The sequence below is a fragment of the Conger conger genome, chromosome 16 (assembly GCF_963514075.1).
Source record: "Conger conger chromosome 16, fConCon1.1, whole genome shotgun sequence".
Lineage (NCBI taxonomy): Eukaryota > Metazoa > Chordata > Actinopteri > Anguilliformes > Congridae > Conger > Conger conger.
In genome coordinates this window covers 38,053,692-38,077,074 of record NC_083775.1, presented here as the reverse complement: position 1 = coordinate 38,077,074, position 23,383 = coordinate 38,053,692, and the positions used below count along the sequence as shown (strand labels likewise).

The window sequence follows — 23,383 nt, the reverse complement described above, 5'->3', positions numbered from 1 at the left end:
CGTGCACTCTCTGTGTACCTCTGTCTCACCCACACACATGACCATGCATACACACACACACACACACACATGCAGTGAGTGTCCAGGCCAGTTTCATTAATGAATATACCCACCCAGTCCTGCACTCTAGCAGGCTTCACATAATGATGCTGAATCAACGTCACAGTACGTAAGACCGAAGTCCGCTAATCTGGAGTGCGGACATTTGGATTCAGCCATAGACACGTTACACTTTGGGCATTTGAGTCTTACACAGCTTGCATTCATTACGCACAATCCATTCACCAAAGACATTCAGGCAAAATAACTTGTCAGAGGAACAACTGCACCACCCAACTGGGGAATTGAACCCACGAACACAGCTCACTTCCAGAGCCATTAGGCTGCAACCCTAAAGATGGGAGTGGATGCACATGCAGACACTCACCACATGATCATGTTCACCATCTTCATGATGATCTCATTGAGAATGTTGAAGAACTCACACATGAGCTGGGCCTTCTCACGCATCTTCCCCATGCAGACTCCGAAGGTGATGAAGAAGCCGATTAAACCTGGGAAACATCAGACATCCCCTCTCAAAACGTGCTCTAAAATGCTGCGTCCGATAACCGGGCCGGACAAGATTTCCGTTAAACGCGCCAGAAGTTCCCTCTGAAACACATACCAGATACGCTTACGCTTTCTTGCAACCATAGCAAATATTTTTCTGGATTGAACACACAGGACGTTGTGATTAAAGGCGGCTTTAACGGACACCACATTGCAAAGACACAATGGACTCCCAGTGACATCATCCCTGTGTCACAGAGCCTTCGCCAGTCTCTACATAACAAAGTCTCTGTTTTTCTCTTCTCCTGTTATATCTCATCCTCTTTGTTGCCAAATTCTCTTGAGCATGTCTTTCCTGCGAAACTCGATCCACCATGTTCTCTCTCTCTCTTTCTCTCTCTCTCTTTCTCTCCAGCCCTTCCCCTGCCCTTACCCAGTACATTCATGCCCCCCTTGAATTCCAGTTTCTTCTTACTGACCAGGACCGGTTCTGTCTGGTTCTCGGTAGCTATGGGTAACTTCTTTACCACAGTCTGAACCTGAAAAAAGAAAAGACAGGAGACAGTTACTGAAGCAAAGGGGCTGTTAAATCAGCCTATTAAGTGCATGGATGGTCCCACAGTCTGGTATCTGTTTAGGCTCTGTTCTAGTACATGGATGGACCCCACGGTCTGGTATCTGTTAAGGCTCTGTTCTAGTACATGGATGGACCCCACAGTCTGGTATCTGTTAAAGGCAGGATTTATTTCCTTACTTTGATCCTGTGGTTCCCAAGATGATGATCTTATGCACCAATAAAACTATAATTATATTTTGTTCTGTCGTTAGCTTTGTAATGTCATATTGCAGACTGCTGGAATAAAGTCTCTTTCAAAAATACAATAGCTGCATTCATACCAGTCAGGCAGTTACAAGTATGCCACAGTGCTTGACTGATATATCCGACTCCCACTTCGCCGCTATACGCAGTGAAGTTACAGGGTAGCTAGCTTACCTTAGCGGTGATGAACTGGACCTATCGTAGCCACTGCTCCCACTGCACTTTCGTATCCACATGTGATGTCGTTAAATATCACAGATGTGGGCCAGCCTTTAGAGATGCACCCTCACAGATGTGGGCCAGCCTACTAGTCTAATTGAGCTGCAGGTGAAGTGTCTTCCTCTGACTCAGGTCTGTGTGAGCCCCACCCGTGGACTGCACTGTGATACGAAGCAGCTGACATCACATGATTTTGAGAAGAGCTCTCCCAAAACACTAGTGGATGTTGCAGCAATGTAGCTGATATGATTGGGCACATCATTGGGAAAGCATTAATTTTAAAAAAATAGAATGCAGTTAGTAGACCTACACCAACTACACCTACCTTTGTGACTGGTTGAACTCCTTTGAATTTGAAAGGAACACACAGTATATTACCAATACAAGAGACCCAGCATCTGTCATCCAGGATACTATACTCTGTGACTGTGGTGTGTCCATCCATAAATGAAGGGCTTGGAGTGATTGTATAAAAAACCGCAACAGAATAGAGCAGATTACTCCAGCAGGATTCTGACTTACGGAGTCTACAACAAAGCCATTTTAATTACAACACGTGGGGGAAAAAAGGGATTTGAACAAATACAAAGTAACTGCTGCAAGATTGGAGATCGGATTACGGGGAAAACCATCAGCATGACGGAATGAAGTGAAAGAACGTCAGCGAGCCCTGCTGCGGAATCCCGTTACGTCTGACGGTAGCCATGGGAGACAGGATTCCTCTGCCAGCTTAAAGGCTGCATAGGACGGTATGAACCTGACAGGAAAAAACACCTTGCCCCGCATGTTGACGCACCAATTCTGCTGAGTTAATCCTAATTCAGATGGAATAATATTCAGTAATCTCTATATATGACCAGCGGATTCACTTGTGTTTACTCTCACTACGATTGCTAACAATGTCAATATTCGCACTCAATAAGTATAGTACATGATGATATTTGGGTGTGGGTTGAATTATGAAAAGAAGGACTAAGTCATTCATACTAAGGTACTGAGGGTCTGAATACTGTATATTCCTCCTTTATGCAATTAAGACATTCAGAATCATCTAAGGTGATTACTGATTCTTTTTCCAGCAAATGTGAAATCAGGTACAACCTGCAGGCTTTCACACCAACTACTTTCAGAAAGGATGTCATGCACAATAAAAAATGAGCCCTTTCCATAGAGCCATATACAGCTCAACAGTTTCTTTGTCTGGCATAAAATAATGGGTCTCACACATTCACCCTGAGAGCTGTCACACTTCAGACCTTTAGAGGGGTCCATAAAGAACTGAAAAGGGTTCATTTATGGAGGCAAGCCAAAGAACCCTTCTTCTGAGAGACTGTGGAATACACAAAACCCAAACAAAAGAGCAACCAGATATCAAGCAGGACATATGGCACTCAAGCATAACTACCGTGAAATACCATCAACCGTATACCTTTTCAACCAATCAAAATGACTGATATACTAATGTTTTGCGGCCCTGTTAAAACTTAATTCCCAATTTTCTAAACCAAAGTCAAGACCCCTTGGGATTTGGGTGGAGTGCGATGGAAATGTGTATTATTTTAGAATTCTTTCTTGGTCGAAAATGTTCCTTCCTCCACTGTCTACACCTCATTTTACTCCCTGGCAATGATTTATAATTACATTTCACCGTCCTGTTCTGACTACACTGGATGGCGTGACTGTCCCTAATTCTGTGGGAAACAGGATATTAACACAGGACAGACATTTTTCACCACAATACCTTTTTAATGAAACTGGCTGTGTAATATTGGATGTGGGATTTATCTTTACTAGTTCAGCATTAGTGAAAAGTTCCCACCCCCTTTTGTCATAAGCATTGGACGCCCCTGAATAAAAATACACTCAGTGAGCACTTTATTAGGTATAGCTGTACATCAACTTGTTAATGGAAACAGCCAATCATGTGGCAGCAACTAAATGCATGAAAGCATTCAGATATGGTCAAGAGGTTCAGTTGTTTTTCAGACAAAATGTCAGAAGGGGGAAGAAATGACCGCTTTGACAGTGGAATGATTGTTGGTGTCAGAGAGGGTGGTTTGAGGATCGCAGAAACTGCTGATCTGCAGGAATTTTCAGGAACAACAGTCTCAGTTTGGTGCGAATGGTGCGAAAAACAAAAATCATCCAGTGAACAGCAGTTCTGCAGACAGAAACGCCTTGTTAACGAGTGAAGTCAGAGAAGAAGGACCAAAGCTGGTCAAAGCTGACAGGAAGGTGACAGTAACGCAAATAACCACACATTACATCAGTGGTGTTCAGAAGAGCATCTCTGAACACAAAACGCATCAAACCTCTAAGTGGATAGGTTACAGCAGCAGAAGACTTAAGAGTAAAATAACTCTAATATACTAAATACCTAATAAAGTGCTCACTGAGTGTATATAAAAAGTCACATCATGCTTTGTTGTTACAATATCAACTTGTCAACCTGTAGCCTTATTCCTGATATAGGCACTGACTGATGTTTTTGAAGCTATGATTAGCATAAGAGATGTTTTCCAGGTCCAGCACCACCGTGATGACAGATGGGATTCGTTGGGGTATTTGAAACGCTGGTTTGAGCCATGGGGATCTGTTATTTTTAAAATATTTCCGACAATAATATGCTTTATTTTGCTGTGTGTATGTACTGTGTATGCTTGTGTGAAAACATTAATTAATTGTTTAGTTAATTCAGCTGTTATTCAAACATACTATGTGCAAAAAGAAGGTTACAATGGTGAGGATTCAATTTTAATGTTGTATTGCAATGGAGATAAAGACACATTATCTAGAGTGTTGTTACATAGTAACAAAAAGAAGGATTGTGAGGGAAATGTGTTTTTCTTTTATTTTAGCATTCTTGCTTGCTTAAACATGGACACAAATATTCCTTCTTAATACGTTTCATTTTCTAGAGTTAATTGCTTCTGCAATCTATTAACGACCTGTGGTGAGGTAGAGGTACAATGATTTTAACATAGCCCTACTTGTTTTTAACATTTAACTAGAATGCATGAATTAGGCATGCACAGCCTCTTTCTGTTAGCCATATACACTCACTAAGCACTTTATTAGGAACAGGTACGCCTACTTTTTCATGATCTTTGATACCAGACAGGGTGGAGTATCTCACTAGTATCTCACTGCTGATCTCCTAGGATTTTCACGCACAACAGTCTCTAGCATTTGCAAAGAATAGTGCAAAAAACAAACAAACAAAAAACTCCAGTGAGCAGCAGTTCTGCAGACAGAAACACCTTGTCAATGAGAGAGGTCAGAGGGGAAGAGCCAAAGCTGGTCAAAGCTGACAGGAAGGTGACAGTAATGCAAATAAGCACACATTACATTACAACAGTGGTGTGCAGAAGAGCATCTCGGAAAACACAACACGTCAAACCTCTTAGTGAATAGGATACAGCAGCAGAAGACTAAATAAGTTAAAAAAATAAGTCTACCTAATAAATTGCTTACTGAGTGTATACTGAATTGAGAATTGTTCCAAAAGTGTCCCAACTGAGTGTTTGGGATGCTATCCTTTCAAATTACAGCTGTTGTTCTGCTTCTGAATATCTCTGCTTGTTGGTACTGAATCCAAAGAAAATCCAAGACAGGAGCCACTTTACATAGGGCTTGGGAATAAAAGGGTTAAAAACTACCAGAACACCAAACATGGCTACGGCCAGCAATACCGGGAGACATTGCTCTTTTTGAATACCTCTAGATTTCCCCTGCTCTTCAATTATTTATTTTTATTTTATAAAGTTGAGAGTCTTAGAGAAAAAGTTTTTTTTTTAACCTTCCATTCAGGGGAAAGCAGAGAGGGACACAGCTTGAGACTGGGGAATAAAATCCAGGTTGGCCATACCATACTGTATATTCATCTATGTGTGGATAGTCCACATTGCTCCAGGGGGGATTGACCCCTTGCTTAGTCTAATCAATATGTTTGGATAAGTAACTGTACTGTAATGTACTGACCGTGCACAGAGACCCAGGCCGCTCACCTGTTGAAAGCAGGCCTGCACCAGGTTTTCAGGGAACAGGTTCCGGATCAGGTCCATGAAGGCGTCCAGGCTGCTGACCTCCTGGTTCTTGGTGACGTAGCTGACGTGAGCTCCCCTGAGCTTGGGGTTCCCTGGGTGGATCCCTATGACCAGGATGACCCCCAGCACGGCGGCAATGATCGTGGTGGACATGTAGTAGACCAAGGCTCTGGTTCCCATCCGCCCGCTCGAGCGTGCATCCAGACCGGCCAGCCCTGCGGAAGAGAGGAGAGAGGGAGTGACCGAGGGAGAGGAGGAGAGAGAGAGAGACAGACCGAGGGAGAGGAGGAGAGAGAGAGTGAATGAGGGAGAGGAGGAGAGAGGGAGAGTGAACAAGAGAAAGAGGAGGAGAGATGGAGAGTGAACGAGGGAGAGGAGGAGAGAGGGAGAGTGAACAAGAGAGAGAGGAGGAGAGATGGAGAATGAACGAGGGAGAGGAGGAGAGAGGGAGAGTGACCGAGGGAGAGGAGGAGTGGAGGAGACAGCTCATACGCTATCACCACTGTCAGCTTTTATCTGCAGGACCTTTGAAAGAAGCAACCACACACACACACTCTATAATAAGTGTGTGTGTGTGCGTGTGTGTGTGTGTGTGTGCATGTGTGCATGCCCTGGAAGATAAATGATTACCATTGTCATTGTGCCATCTAGTGAAGTATTTTTCCTGCTGTGAAATGATTTGTATTCATTGGGACAATTTACTGTTTACTGTTCCTTATTTCTCTTGACAACTCAAAATGACATTATGACCACAGCTAGATTAGCACTACATTACACTCCCCACATAAAAGAGGAGAGGAATTTGAGTTTTACCAGGCCAGAGAGAGGGGGGATTGCAAAGCATAGAACCCACACACAGAAAGAGAGAGAGAGAGAGTGAGAGAGAGAGAGAGAGAGAGAGAGAGAGAGAGAGAGAGAGAATAAGAGAGTGAGAGAGACACTGAAAAATGAATAGGACTTATACACTCATTAGGAACATTTTTACATTATTACACCTACTTGTTCATACAATTATCTAATCAGCCAATTATGTGACAGTAGTGCAATGCATACAATCATGTAGATGGGGGTCAGGAGCTTCAGTTAATGTTCACATCAACCATCCGAATGGGGGAAAAATGTGATCTAAGTGACTTTGACCCTGGAATGATTGTTGGTGGCAGGCAGGGTGGTTTGAGTATCTCAGAAACTGCTGATCTCCTGGGACTTTCACGCACACTAGTCTCCAGAGCTTGCAAAGAATAGTGCAAAAAAACAACAACAAGTGAGCAGCAGTTCTGCAGACAGAAATGCCTTGTTAATGAAAGACATCAGAGGAGAATGGCCAGACTGGTCAAAGCTGACAGGAAGGTGACGATAACGCAACTAACCACACATTACAGTGGGATGCAGAAGAGCATCTCTGAATGCATCATAACTCTAAGTTGATAGGCTACAGCAGTAAAAGTCTAAAAAATAAAAAAATGCAGTCTTCAGAGAAAAGCAGTGGTAATATGGTCCACATACTGTATATACTGATAGTGTGTATGATAGTGGTACTATGGTGCACAAATATATTTGGTGTAACCACCCTTCACAAATATAGTCTGTATGATAGTGGTACTACAGCCATATGGTACACATAGAGTACAGTACATTGTAAAAGTATTTTTTATATAAATTTGGTGTTTCGGCTAAGATCCAGTGGACTTCTGGTCGCAGTTCGTTTCAGTTGCACACCGAGGAACGGAATTTGATTCCCGGTCCTGCCAAAAAGCCGAGTTTGGCAGGCTCTCATGGAGCAGCATAATTGGCTCGCTGCTCCAGGGGAGGGGCTTGGCAGGGTCAGTGGGAGGGGCTTGGCAGGGTCAGCGGGATCAGCGCATACAGCGTCTCGGAGTAACGGTCTAATAACGAGGAGGAGGCGTGTCACTCCCAGGGTCGCGAGATCCCACTGGGCCTCCGAGGGACAGGGTCGTAAGGCGGTGTATCCCCAGCGAGCACCAACTGGTTTAGATAGGGTATAATTGGCTGCCAAATTGGGAGAAAAATTCTTTAAAAAATAAAAACAAATTTAAGTGAGACAGACAGATTTTCTTATAAAACTGCAGGACAGTGAACCTAAGATCATTGAATATGGATCTGATTTAGATATTTAGAAACTTTTCTTTTCAGATTTTTTGAAAGAATCTTCACTGGAAAAGCATTTGCTCCCTGGCTGATTTCCTATATTATTGCATATTTGTCACACAGAATAGAGATTCAGATCTTCAGACAAAATGTAATTTTGAGTAATCATACTCCAAGTAACTGCCCCCTTAAACCTAATAAATGGTGGCACCACCTTTTTGTGTCTTTACTTCCAGTCCACTGAAATAGGGACTGAAGGTAAAAACAGATATAATTCCTACATATATAAAAACCCGCAAATTAAAGGTGACAGTCTGCACTTTAACCTCATGTTCATTGTTTTATTTAAAATCCCAAGTGCTGGTGTACAGAGCCAAAATAATATTAAACCACTGTCCAAATGCTTTTAACTTTTAACTGTGGTCATACCTTCTGAATTGGCAACTGCCTTTGCTTCAGGTATTTTGAAACACTAACAGTTTTAGCAGTGTAGAACTGGAAGCAGACCAACTGGAGTTGGAGCCAAGACCAACCAATTAAGTAACGTTTCCTTTGCATTGCCGCCATTCTTGGATGAATTTGGAAAATTGTGTGCGGTAATGGGATGCAGGCCTGCTGATTTCCGAAAGAACAGAAGAGTAGAGGAGTTGTGATCTTCTGTTTTGAGTCTGAAAAAGGGTTTGAGTCTGAAAGAGGTTTTCCTTCATTTTTGGACCACAGCTTGTCTTTAAAATTGATCATGAACAGTGATATGTCGCTCAAACCAAAACTAATTTACCATAGCTTTCACTGGTGCACTACACATCGAAGCAATTGGCCTCATTTATGAAACCTGAGCCGAACTAAATTCACCGTGAATCCATCGGAAATAATGTGGGATTTATCAAAGTTTTCGGATGTCAGTTTTTTCGTAGGAGCCAAACAAACTTCACGAGTCTCAGCTGTTCGTATTGTGCACGGAAATGAAAGGGCATGGTTGTAAAGCATGTTTTGTTATTTTATTATTTAATACATTAATATTTTATTAATTATAATAATAAATAATAATAATAATAATAATAATAATTTTATTTCGAGTGGCTAAATTATTTTAATATGCCAATTGGATATTATAAATATTAATATCATATAAAAACGCAACAGTATTCAACATTAAAATGGGTGATTCTGATTCATCCTTTTTTTAATCCTGATTCATTCATGCTTAAGTGAAGTCCCCCACAAAACACGTATGGGGAATGGCGTAGTCTCCTATGCCTACAAAACAACAAACTATAACGGTGAGTTCAAGTTCAAGTTACACCAGAAAACATCATGGTAGGCTATAGAAGTGGCATTACATGTGGCTGATGCGCTTAATTTGTTTTTTTGGTTCGTGTTTAATGTCGTGACGTGAACAGTTTTTCCCAGTCGGAAGGTGCTAATTCGTTCATTCTAATATGACGTGAATGCAGCGTTGGGCTTCGTTGCGATGGCTTTACGTTACAGTTACAGCTTTATTAGAAGATTTGAAGCATGGCCACACTTTGTTTGAATCTTGTGACACCTCCTTCTGGCTCTCTGCAAGGACTGGGAAAACTGTATAGGCTCCGGTAGGATTCCATATAACGATGTCTCCTATGATTCGCCAATGCAGCCAAATGCATACGCCCGCAGTGAAGCCTGGAAGGCAGCAGCTTGTCGAAATAATCGCGTTGGGTTTAGCAAACTAGATAGCTCAGTGACATAAATAAAGATACATTTCATTAAACTATGTTAAAGAAAAATTGTTAGCGAAGTAATATGTACACATAGTCTATGGTTGGCGGAGCTGAAAGGGCTGCCTTGCAGACATCACTATGGGAAGGAATGTGCCAAATGTTTTTACCTGTTGCATAGTGCGTGTTACTTGAGAAAGTGTTGACAACAGCTTGGCTATATTGCCAAGCATTAGTCTTCCCTAAAAACTGTATACACTTGTCTATAATCATAAATCTGGCTCAAGTTGTTACTTTGTTTCCGATCACATACATTTACACACGGATTTCCAAAAATATTGATAAATGAGGCCCATTGACTTTGTGACTTTTGAGCAATTACATTTTTTTGTTGTCACGTGGACACCCGCGGGTGGGTCTGTAAGAGCACAGGGGAGGCCCTCGTAATGCTCTTTAAATGGACCTTACGATTGCTCTTCAAATAACCTGGGTTTCCCAAACACATTCATAAGGATAGCATCTCTTTAATTCCCTTTTAAGATACGTCTGGATTGCTCACAGCAAAGAACAGAGCCTGGCCTGGCCTATAGGAGGGCTGAACATACCCTGATTTGGCCTATAAGAACCGACTATCAGGGTAGAGATTGTAAAATGGAAATTGAAACAGGGCTCGCTGTGTCTGCTGTCATAGCCTGCTAAGAGAGACTTCATCTCTGCGAAAATCCCCCACTGCGATGGAAGCTGCCCAGCTGCTTCTCGTTTGAATCCAGGAAACGTTCCTGGAAAAAACCACCCGTAACCACGGCAGCCATGTTTGATCAAAGCAACGTGCCCCCGTGGGGCCGCTACTTTACCGCGGCACGAAGCTGCCGCCAGGCTCACTGCCCCCCGGGGAGTTTCACTCCTCTTATGCGCCCAGACAGGCATCCTGCACTCCTCTTATGCGCCCAGACAGGCATCCTGCACTTCTCTTATGCGCCCAGACAGGCATCCTGCACTCCTCTTATGTGCCCAGACAGGCATCCTGCACTCCTCTTATGCGCCCAGACAGGCATCCTGCACTCCTCTTATGCGCCCAGACAGGCATCCTGCACTCCTCTTATGCGCCCAGACAGGCATCCTGCACTCCTCTTATGCGCCCAGACAGGCATCCTGCACTCCTCTTATGCGCCCAGACAGGCATCCTGCACTCCTCTTATGCGCCCAGACAGGCATCCTGCACTTCTCTTATGCGCCCAGACAGGCATCCTGCACTCCTCTTATGTGCCCAGACAGGCATCCTGCACTCCTCTTATGCGCCCAGACAGGCATCCTGCACTCCTCTTATGCGCCCAGACAGGCATCCTGCACTCCTCTTATGCGCCCAGACAGGCATCCTGCACTCCTCTTATGCGCCCAGACAGGCATCCTGCACTCCTCTTATGTGCCCAGACAGGCATCCTGCACTTCTCTTATGCGCCCAGACAGGCATCCTGCACTCCTCTTATGCGCCCAGACAGGCATCCTGCACTCCTCCTATGTGCCCAGACAGGCAGCCGTGGTGAGCCCGGTAGAGTAACGCTCAGAGAAAGGCCAGGAGGGACTCTCACTGGACAGCCCAGGGACACGAGAGCTTCTCACTGCCGCCATTCAGCCAGCGCGCCGAGCCCCGCAAACCTTCCCCTTCTGCCAACTCCAGACCTTAAGGCTCTAACTGTTTCACAAAAACGAGTATTCTTAACATTCTGTATACCCGCCTTCACTCAACCCCTAAACTAAAGCAGCTTAATTTAAAACCCAAATCTACTTTGCATGAAGAAACAACCTGTCTCTCAGCACAAACTTTGTCATAAAATTTCAAGTTTAAAAAGATAATTTAGGGGGTTTTCGCGAACATAGTGGGTGACCCTTAAAACAACACAAGGGTTAATGTCATATATACAGTACGCTTTATATAGGGCACTAAATATATGTGTGAAGGTTTAAACAAAATACAGTTAAAAAAAAAGTTAAAAAAATGCTCTTTGGTATCATTGAAGCTGAATATCTCAAAACAACAGTTCCGTGGAGCAAATATTTTGGAATAATATGCGTACCATTGATTTAAAGTTGTACAGTGTACAGTGCACTGATGTTGGCCTCTCCAATTTCCTAAGCAATGTAAATAGTCCCAAATGAAAGCATTGCCTAATAAAATAATATAGATATTTAAAAATAGAATGAGTGTTATGAAGTCTCCACTGTGATATCACAACTGGAATTTTGGTCCATTGGCAAATGATATGGGAGACATATGATGGGTAAATCTGGAGACAGGATAATTATTTAATAGATGATAATAAACACAATTTATGAATGCAAAAATGAATATTAATACCTGTGATGAGGCTGGAAATGATGAGGGGGAGAATGAGCATCTTCAGCATCCTCATTAAAATATCTCCAGGGAAAGAGATGACCATCAGCGTGTTGGAGTCTAATTCAGGGACATAGCGCAACAGCATCCCAAACACTGACCCCAAAACCACTCCTGCAGAGATAGAGAGGGAGAGGGGGAGAGAGAGGGCGGAGGAGAGAGAGAGAGAGAGAGAGAGAGAGACTTTTACTCTGATGAGCATTTATGGTCATTGCATTATACCCGAATAAAATAGTGACACAAACTGCACCCTCAATACACCAAGTTCTACAAAACATAAATATTGTTAATCAGTTAATAGTACTGTATGCGTACTCAAACCTCAGGCACACCGTCCCCCTAGACCCCCTGTTTTGTGTTCCTCCTTGCTCACTTTTGCTTGCGAAACACAAAGTTCACTGTATTTGTTGTTTCACTAGGTCCCAAAACAAAAATCTTCGGTGTGAAAACTATCCCCACTTTCTGACACCTCAAAAAAGGAAAAAACTGAAACCAGCCTCACATGGTGGACATATTCAGAACTTTGAAATACTGCACACATACAAGGAAACCACACCATAAATAAACACAGCTTATAGTTTTCAACACTGTTTGAATAAGGATGCAGACAAAATAATTATACTGGGAAGGCTGACACTAAACTACGCTCCGTAGTTACCATGCCTTTGGGCCCAAAAGAAATGCTAAATGAAGTAGACAATACAGATGCGAGAATAGGAGTCTATCTGACATTTTTATCAAAGATAATTCTCAACATGTGAGTGCTCTGTTCTCATATATAACAGCTTGATATCTCGAAACTAAACTAGCTGCAGATAGATACAATAAATCTAGGCTCCCCTGTGTTTTTACCGTTATTACAAAACACGGATGTTATAGTGATAAACTCATAGCATAGGCATGCATATATTATTTTTATGTTGTATTTGTTGTATACTCTCTTTAGAATAGAATAGCTTTTCCAGGGGAATTTCCGGTGAAATAGCAGGCATTCAAGAAATTAAATCAAAACAATTATAACAGTGTGCATACATTACATTAATAAATGAAATAACATACAGTAAATGTCCTAAATTACATTATTATAACTGCAAATTAGAAATAAATCATTCTCACATAATTAATTATTCAGGCACATACAGTGGGCTCAGGAATGATTGGCACCTTTAAACTTCTATCACATTTACCCTTAGGGTGTATATTTTGGATTTTTTTGCTGATAAAAATGTAGGTTAGCAATAGAAAAATGCCTAATGCCTATTTGGTGGCCATCTTGAAAATATTCAAAACCATTTCAGATGACAAATGGTTTATGATAGAATTTGTTTGGGAAGTAGATCATCGAACAATGTGCATTTCAGATGCGTCTCAGTCACAGTGCAATGGCATCAATCCCATAACACTGATATTTCCTCTTAAAAATAAAAAAATATATTGATATTTTTATGTTCAGCCAAGCCACCTACATGAATATCATAGCAATATGTTTTTTATTATATTTGTAAAAATTGCCAATATGCATTAATTTTTTTTAACATGTAAGACAAGTAATTTTTCTGTCATTTTGTGTTCAGTTATAGTCCATAATGCTGGAATTACCCTGCCATGCTATTTAAAAAGAAACTATGCTCACAACAAAAAAGGTTAATTGAGTATGTACTTTAGAATGTCTCCCGTCCTCTCCCTATCCTTGCAGTATTTTTATGCGGTATCGTTATGTTTTCGGGTTGTCTATCCGTCTGTCCCATTCTTGTGAAAGCGATATTTCTTCAAATTTGGCACAGATGTCCACTTGGACTCTTAGATTTTGGTGATCAAAGGTCAAAGTCACTGTGACTTCATGTCATTCTCATGAACGCAATATCTCAGGAACGCCTTCCGAATTTTTTTAATTTGCTGAGCTCACAAAACCTCACAAAAGACGTATGGCAAATGACAAATGACATTTCTAATAGGATACATTTATGAAGTGATGACATTTTACATCCAAAAGGTCAAAGGTCAACTTCACTGTGACATCATAATGTTTTGCTTACCACTTGTAATCATTAGGTGATATTTTGAAGTTTTGTTTGAATATTCTTCAATTGTTGTTGGTTTGAGAGAAAAGAATGATTATGCAAATCAAATACATTTAAATGTTATTTAAACTTGTGCAATTTTATTAAATGTAAAAAATGTAGATAATCAAATATTTTTAGTCTTATCATTCCACTACTCTGCCTTTAAATATTCAGGTTGTAATGAGAAAAACATATTTCATTCAATATTTTATACAACAATAATAAAAATACTCTACCGCAAGCGGTTATTTCGTTCCAGTTTCTCATATTAAGCATTTACCACTTGGCATTGTAGCGGCAGGGGTAACGTGAACAAGCAAGCTATCCAGCGGTCATGTAATGTTAGCCTGTTCGTTTTCCAATTCTTTCTCCCTTCCTCTCTCTTTAGGTTACAAAACAACTCTATTCCTTCTTTCCTTGACAACTTTCATGTCCATTGACCATAATCTCTAATTAATACGATAATGCAGTTCAGTGCTAGACACATACCGTGTGATTAAATTAAATAATTGTGATCTTTCTTTTCTGTGTGGGAGAGCAGAGCAGGGGAGGCCTGCCCCGCAAGCGTGCCTTCTCACAAATATCTCCCAGTTTGCCAAGTTGAAGATAAACTTTGTGGAAGATAATAATAACAGAACATATTTTGTGGCAGCATTGTGCTTTCTAACCAGCCCAAAAATCCATACCCTGTGACTGTAAATCTTTCAACCGTGACAAAATAGCACAATTTGGCATGAAAACTACCTACTTGGAACACTAGAAGTTCTAGAAATTGTAGAGGTGATGTCACTGTGCCAAACGTCAATGAAATTATGACAGGAAGATGGTGCTATAGTCAGATGCAACCAAAATGGATTGTTTTAGCCGTACACACCATATGGAGGCGGGTCATTGATGTTTTGGACATGTTCTGCTCTATTTAAGATGAACGGCACAATGAATTCTAGCTACCAGGACATTTTGGCAGAAAACTGGTTGTCTCTGCCAGGAAGGTGAAACATGGTTATAGGGAGATAGTCCAGCAATTCCTCCAAATGCATTCTCTGACCTCATCACAAATTATAGGAAGACCCATGGCTGTCATCTTTGCCAGGGGTGTTTGCAAAAAGTATTGAACCAGGGGTGCCAATAATGATCAGAAAAGGGCGGGTGTGGGTGTACGTTTCTGTTCTTGCCCAGGACAAAATCACCTGATTCTACTTATCAAGGTCTTCATTGAACACCATGATTAGCTCATTAGTAGCATCAGGCTTCACTGTAAAGTCAGATCATGAGACACACATGCAGGCAAAGTTAAGGTATGGGGCGGGCTTACAAAACAGCACTGAAATTTTGATCCATTTTTCAGATGAAACATTTGCTGTGCCGTTGGAAACACAGACCAGACCTGTACAAACAATTTGAAAATCTGACATTTCAAGTTCAAAGCCGGGAATCTGTCAATGCTAGATGAAATACAGTATATGTGCGCAATTAATTATTATAAGTCTTAGGCACCTGTATAACATTCTATACAGATAAGATTCTTTCAAAAATAAGTCAATGAAAGGTCCTAAACAGACGTACTAAACATTTGACATTACATTTTAGCAATTTGCCAGAATAGTTCAAAACTGAATCAAATCAATATTTTTTGTGTCAGCCTTAGGTGTTAAACTGCATCACTTGTCTGAGATATAGAACTGCAGGACAGTGTTGGCTAAGACAATCAGCAGGGAGGTTGTTCCAAGCATGTTGGAGAACTTGGCACAGACTTTGGTTGGCTCCTTGCTTGTGATCTCAGACAGCCTTGATCAAGTTTTTAATGTAAAAAGTAGTCAATTGCTTACTGTAATATGTTACTTTTGCTAAATGAATATTTGGAAATTTCAAATGTGTTATTTTATGCTAATACACACAAAAAAAGAAACATATATATAATAAAGTCTAGGGTGCCTAAGACTTCTGCACAGTACTGTACATGCACACAAACATACACACATGCCAGCATGCTGTACATGAACACATACATATACACATGCCAGTGTGCTGTACATGAACACATACAGTACATATACACATGCCAGTGTGCTGTACATGAACACATACAGTACATATACACCTGCCAGTGTGCTGTACATGAACACATACAGTACATATACACATGCCAGGGTGCTGTACATGAACACATACATATACACATGCCAGTGTGCTGTACATGAACACATACATATACACATGCCAGTGTGCTGTACATGAACACATACAGTACATATACACATGCCAGTGTGCTGTACATGAACACATACAGTACATATACACATGCCAGTGTGCTGTACATGAGCACATACAGTACATATACACATGCCAGTGTGCTGTACATGAACACATACAGTACATATACACCTGCCAGTGTGCTGTACATGAACACATACAGTACATATACACCTGCCAGTGTGCTGTAGATGAACACATACAGTACATATACACATGTCAGTGTGCTGTACATGAACACATACATATACACATGCCAGTGTGCTGTACATGAACACATACATATACACATGCCAGTGTGCTGTACATGAACACATACATATACACATGCCAGTGTGCTGTACATGAACACATACATATACACATGCCAGTGTGCTGTACATGAACACATACAGTACATATACACATGCCAGGGTGCTGTACATAAACACATACAGTACATATACACCTGCCAGGGTGCTGTACATGAACACATACAGTACATATACACCTGCCAGTGTGCTGTAGATGAACACATACAGTACATATACACATGCCAGTGTGCTGTACATGAACACATACAGTACATATACACATGCCAGTGTGCTGTACATGAACACATACATATACACATGCCAGTGTGCTGTACATGAACACATACATATACACATGCCAGTGTGCTGTACATGAACACATACATATACACATGCCAGTGTGCTGTACATGAACACATACAGTACATATACACATGCCAGTGTGCTGTACATGAACACATACAGTACATATACACATGCCAGGGTGCTGTACATAAACACATACAGTACATATACACCTGCCAGTGTGCTGTAGATGAACACATACAGTACATATACACATGCCAGTGTGCTGTACATGAACACATACAGTACATATACACATGCCAGTGTGCTGTACATGAACACATACATATACACATGCCAGTGTGCTGTACATGAACACATACATATACACATGCCAGTGTGCTGTACATGAACACATACATATACACATGCCAGTGTGCTGTACATGAACACATACATATACACATGCCAGTGTGCTGTACATGAACACATACAGTACATATACACATGCCAGGGTGCTGTACATAAACACATACAGTACATATACACCTGCCAGTGTGCTGTAGATGAACACATACAGTACATATACACATGCCAGTGTGCTGTACATGAACACATACAGTACATATACACATGCCAGTGTGCTGTACATGAACACATACATATACACATGCCAGTGTGCTGTACATGAACACATACATATACACATGCCAGTGTGCTGTACATGAACACATACATATACACATGCCAGTGTGCTGTACATGAACACATACATATACACATGCCAGTGTACTGTACATGAACACATACATATACACATGCCAGTGTGCTGTACATGAACACATACATATACACATGCCAGTGTACTGTACATGAACACATACATATACACATGCCAGTGTGCTGTACATGAACACATACATATACACATGCCAGTGTACTGTACCTACCGAGCACAGTGAGTGCCAGTAGCAGGTGGCGAGTGATCCATCCACAGTACTGCATCAGGCTGGACTTGGGCAGGGGCTCCCCTCCTCCCTCACACTGCCCCCTGCTGACCTGGCTGCCTAACTGCTGATTGGTCATCCTGCCTGAAAAGGAACAAGGGAGGAACGTAAGTCAGACACTGACGGAAAGGACTTGCGTTTTACACATCTTTTTTCTTAAAGTGTTTTATTTCCCAATGCAGAATGCCAAGTCATACTCCCGGGCATAAATTCAAAAAGTGCAGCACCAAGGAAAAAAAAACAAGGCGCTCTCCAAGAGAATAAATGGACAAAAAGGCTTTATTATTTATTAAAAATAACTTATGTTATAGCAGCCTCTGTTAGTTTTTGTAGGGTAGCAAAAGCCCGTCTCCGAGCTCCATTCTACCACCTGTTACTTGGTCTCAACCTGCAGCTGGCTCTGTGAGGTCTGTGGCTCTGACTGAGTTCTGTGGCTCTGTGAGGTCTGTGGCTCTGACTGAGTTCTGCGGCACTGTGAGGTCTGTGGCTATGACTGAGTTCTGTGGCTCTGTGAGTGCTGTGGCTATGACTGAGTTCTGTGGCTCTGTGAGTGCTGTGGCTCTGACTGAGGTCTGTGGCTCTGTGAGCGCTGTGGCTCTGACTGAGGTCTGTGGCTATGACTGAGTTCTGTGGCTCTGTGAGTGCTGTGGCTATGACTGAGTTCTGTGGCTCTGTGAGCGCTGTGGCTCTGACTGAGGTCTGTGGCTATGACTGAGTTCTGTGGCTCTGTGAGTGCTGTGGCTCTGACTGAGTTATGTGGCTCTGACTGAGTTCTGTGGCTGTTTTACTGCTATTTAGGACAGCTCACGGTCCAGCGCCAGATTTAATGAATGTACACTCACGGAGCACTGAACACCTGTACACCTACTTATTAGTGTGATTATCCAATCAACCAATTGTGTGACAATCGTGCAATGCATAAAATCATGCAGATACAGGTCAGGAGCTTCAGTAAATGACCATTTTCACATCAACCATTAGAATGGGGAAAAAATGTGACTTTGACCATGTAATGATAGACAGGGTGGTTTGACTATCTCAGGAACTGCTGATCTCCTGGGATTTTCATTCAGAACAGTCTCTAAAGTTGTAGGTGCAAAAAACCCAAAAATATCCAGAGAGCAGTAGTTCTGTGGGCAGAAACATCTTGTTAATGAGAGAACTTTGAGGAGAATGGCTGACAGGAATGTGACAGTAAGGCGAATAACTATGCATTACAGTCTAATAAATACCTAATAAAGTGCTCAGTGAGTGTATACAGCAGCATGGATGTAGCTGCTTTCTGTTTTTAAGCTGAGGAACTGCTTACCTCAGTGCATAAGTGAAAGCAAAAAGTAAGATGGATTTTCAGACAAACAACGTCATCATAGAACGTCAAACACTTTAAACACAGTGCACAGGGTGGGTAATGAAAACAGAAAAAGTTTAAGATTTAAAAATATATTGATTGATTTTAACTATGTGTCACTAAGCAAAAGTTAAAGGCAATGCTTGGTTTGAACGCTGCCCTTCTGTTTACTTGGGTCATGATCTAGTGCAATGCACTGTGGGATACTCATGCCATAAGGGCATCTAATGTTCGCACACTTTGATATTTCACCGAACGTAGTGTGTTTGGTTAGCGGTCCGCATTTATACAGTTCCTGAACAATGAATGGCTTCTCATTCACACACACTCACATACCAATGGCGATTAGCCATTGGTACAATACAAAGCACCAACCAGCTCATCAGGCGCATTTGAGGGTTAGGAGTCTTGCTCAGGGACACTTCCGACAGACACAGGGCGGATCGAACTTCCTCAGCCAATGTCGCCCTGTGTGGGGCATCCAGGTAGCTTTAAAACACTATTTTATACAGCGATGTTTCGGACATATTAATACTATTTTGACATCCTAAATTGTGAGAGAGTATGCGATTTGGGACACATCGCACACTGTGGACTCCTGTGGTCTCTCAGCTAGAGCCTAATGGGGACGGATGGGAGCACATCCCTGGATTGGCTCAGCCTAATTATCAGGTCCTGAGCCCCATTGGGGTGTCCACTTATCTGCCTGCAAACTGGTATAATGGAGACAATAAAACAGATTGCTGCAGATTGCTGGTCAGATACTTCACAGGGGTAAAAAACATTGGAACATAAGGGGGATACTGACTGGCCCTTTATGGCTGCTCTCCCTTTTTTTGAATAAAAACAAAAACAAACAGGTTCTGTTCTTGGCAAAGAAATGAACTACATTACTGCGCCTAAAGAACTGAACTACATTTCTGGGGCTAAAGAACTGAATTACATTACTGTGCCTAAAGAACTGAACTACATTACTGGGGCTAAAGAACTGAATTACATTACTGGGGCTAAAGAACTGAATTACATTACTGTGGCTAAAGAACTGAATGACATTACTGTGCCTAAATAACTGAACTACATTACTCTGGATAAAGAACTGAATTACATTACTCTGCCTAAAGAACCAAACTACATTACTGTGGCTAAAGAACTGAATGATTTGTGTATGCCTAAAAAACATATGGATGGAAGACACATGATCCAATCAGACAAAAGAAAGAAGTCTGAACCCATGTTGGTAAACTAATGGGGTGAGAGTTATACGTAATAAGTTTGTAAGATAACCCAAATGTATGCATATTAATCTGGAAAACACATACAAATGAGCCATTTACTGAGCAGACCACAGTGATGGATTATTCCCAGTAGTTGACAGAATACTTCAGTTATATTACAGCTTACTATTTTTTCATGTGGGACTGTTGTAGTTGTCTCTGTCATGTAATCATCTCCTATTATGTTTGGGGTCAATTTGACCCCATTCAGTGTTTGACATCTCTTAAAAACCAGTTAACCTTTTTTGCATCTTGATACTGTATGACTGAAAAATATATTTGTATGTATTTTGGAGGCAATAGTAATAAACATAATGCTTTGTTTTCAGAAGTCCTGTACCAGCTTTGCATGTGTTCTATGGGCTTATTTTGACCCAAAAATGTTAGAAAATATACAACCATTTTAATTTTTATCTCAGATATCTTTGTGGATGATTCTGGTGGTACTTTCCCATACAGGTGCCAAACTTTCATTTCCTGTACCTCAGGCTCTAAAATGAGATGTTTCTCACAGATTATTCATATTCATGGATAACACGCTAGTCATTTGGGGTGGCCTGTAGCGTAGTGGTTATGGTGCATGACTGGGACACGCAAGGTCGGTGGTTCTAATCCTGGTGTAGCCACAATAAGATCCGCACAGCCGTTGGACCCTTGAGCAAGGCCCTTAATCCTGCATTGCTCCAGGGGTGGCCCTGGAGCAATGCAGGATTAAGGGCCTTGCTCAAGGGTCAAACAGCTGTGTATCATTGTCTCCTGCTTAGTCTAATCAACTGTATGTTGCTCTGGATAAGAGCATCTGCCAAATGCCAGTAATATTATATATAATATTTGGGAGACAATAAATAGGCGACACACAAAGTGTCAAAATCTTTCTTTTGCAATAAGTTTGTGTTTATTTAATCTGTTGGGGTCAATTTGACCCCAAACATAGAAGTGGTCACAAACTCTTAACATAATAGGAGGGTTAAGGTGTGATATCACAAATACAGAATATGATTAGAATTGCAAATATAATGCATGAAACAATGATAACTATTTGCTGAAAGCAACAGCACTCTAGAACACTGACTTAGAATTTAGAAGAAAAAAAAACATAAAGACTCTTCAAAGGCTTAAACCTCCTTTCTATCTCTCTGGATCCCCCCCTAACTTCTGCATTCATATGCTTGCTTTTATTTCAGAATCAGGCTACCTAACAACCTTTAAAGTAAGCCATTGGCCAGATTTCTATAGCCCTGCCATACTGCCCATATTAACGGCATTTAATTTGTACAAGCACCTAGGATGCCGTCAAATGCATTTTTGTGCACTTTGTGAGTGCTCAAACCAGTGCCAAGTATCGCTGCGTGTGAACAGCTGAGAGCTGCTAAGTACACATCCCAGAGCAGAGTGACCTCTCAAGACAACCACATGCAGCAAGCAAGTCACAGCTGAACTCACAGGAACTCAAACCACAGGAACTCAAACCACAGGAACTCAACTCACAGGAGCTCAACTCACAGGAACTCAACTCACAGGAACTCAACTCACAGGAACTCAAACCACAGGAACTCAACTCACAGGAACTCAACTCACAGGAACTCAAACCACAGGAACTCAAACCACAGGAGCTCAACTCACAGGAACTCAAACCACAGGAGCTCAAACCACAGGAGCTCAAACCACAGGAGCTCAAACCACAGGACCTCAAACTCAAGCTCAAGAAATCACGGTAGGCCTCAGTAAGAGATACTCTGTGTGCGAGTATATGTATGCCACAGACCTCCATTAATACAGAATTATGGCTCTGACTTGGAATTCCAGTGATGGCTGTCTCTACTGGAAAAATGTTGGGAACATTTTTTAAAATATATAATAGATATTAAAATATAATATAAAAAATGCACCCAACAGATTTAAAATAATTTGATCATCTGTCTCTGTGGGCTGAAGGTTTGTGTGGCTGCTTTTTTTAACGCCACCACTACCCCCCCCCCCTTCCCCCACTTCTACTGACCTCACTTCCCCATCTAGTGCAGATAATCTCTATAGGGAATCTCCATTCAAAATTGAAGTTAGTCCATGCTTAATCTGTGTCTACGAAACTGGCCCTCAACCAAATAAATATATACATTCTGTGATCAGGAAAAACATCTGTAAGATGCAATATAACCATTCACATTACCGTGATACAGCCATCATCATCATCATCATTATCATCATCATCATCTCCAATGATTTGGGAGTGAGAACATTAAGTTCCCTGCTTAATGACATATCTAACACACATAACAATACCATCAGTGAATGCATGTGCACACTTACTCAGTGTCAATTTCAGGATTTAATACTAGTTGACATAATCCTACATGAAAGGATCATCTTTATTACGAAACTACTTAAGTCTCCATGATACGAATACTGTTCTGCTCTGTGAGTTTATCAACTGTCACTATTAGTATTAGTTTTGTGTCTGTATGTGCCTGGACGTGTGATTCCAGCTCCATGGTGTGTCTGTGCATGAAATAAGACTGTTATTGACATATACTTTAGTTTTCAACATGTGTAAAGTATATGGTGTCAAAAGATTCCAATAAAGTTTGCTACGAAGGAAGATGGTAGATTTGGGTAAGCACAAATTTACACATAGGCATATACAGTCTCTTCATTTGGTCCGATTGATATTTGGCAATGTGAAATGAACCAGGCCAATACAATGCAACAACCTAGTGAACTCTTTTATGTGAAAGCGCCCTAAATTAAACTCCACCCTTTACATTCCTACATAGGAATAGATGGAAATGTTTAGATTGATATAAGTCGATATTGCAATGCAACTGATTTCTCTACTGTTGCTGATGTATACCATAATAACGCCATATAACAACATACAACGTATTTTAGAGCCATTTGCTGATCTGCTTTTACGGTCACGTCAATAAAGTCATTGAAACATGAGAGTAAACATATTGAAATAAAAGTATATCATTTTTCTATGTATGCTCGAACCGTGGCCTCCATAATGTTTGGGACCAAGACC

The 23,383-nt window shown here is 41.3% G+C and overlaps 1 protein-coding gene across 1 annotated transcript in view; it reads right to left on the bottom strand.

Moving 5' to 3' along the window:
• The window catches only part of slc1a9 (solute carrier family 1 member 9), a 31,379-nt gene extending 13,561 nt beyond the window's left edge, over positions 1–17,818 (bottom strand). Inside the window, exons 1-5 of the mRNA XM_061223792.1 lie at positions 17,683–17,818; positions 11,800–11,952; positions 5,599–5,852; positions 986–1,091; positions 428–554 (exon numbers count right to left, since the gene is read on the bottom strand). Coding sequence (XP_061079776.1) covers positions 428–554; positions 986–1,091; positions 5,599–5,852; positions 11,800–11,952; positions 17,683–17,818 — 776 coding nt within the window. The remainder of the gene's footprint in view (positions 1–427; positions 555–985; positions 1,092–5,598; positions 5,853–11,799; positions 11,953–17,682) is intronic.
• Between the last annotated feature and the right edge of the window lie 5,565 nt (positions 17,819–23,383).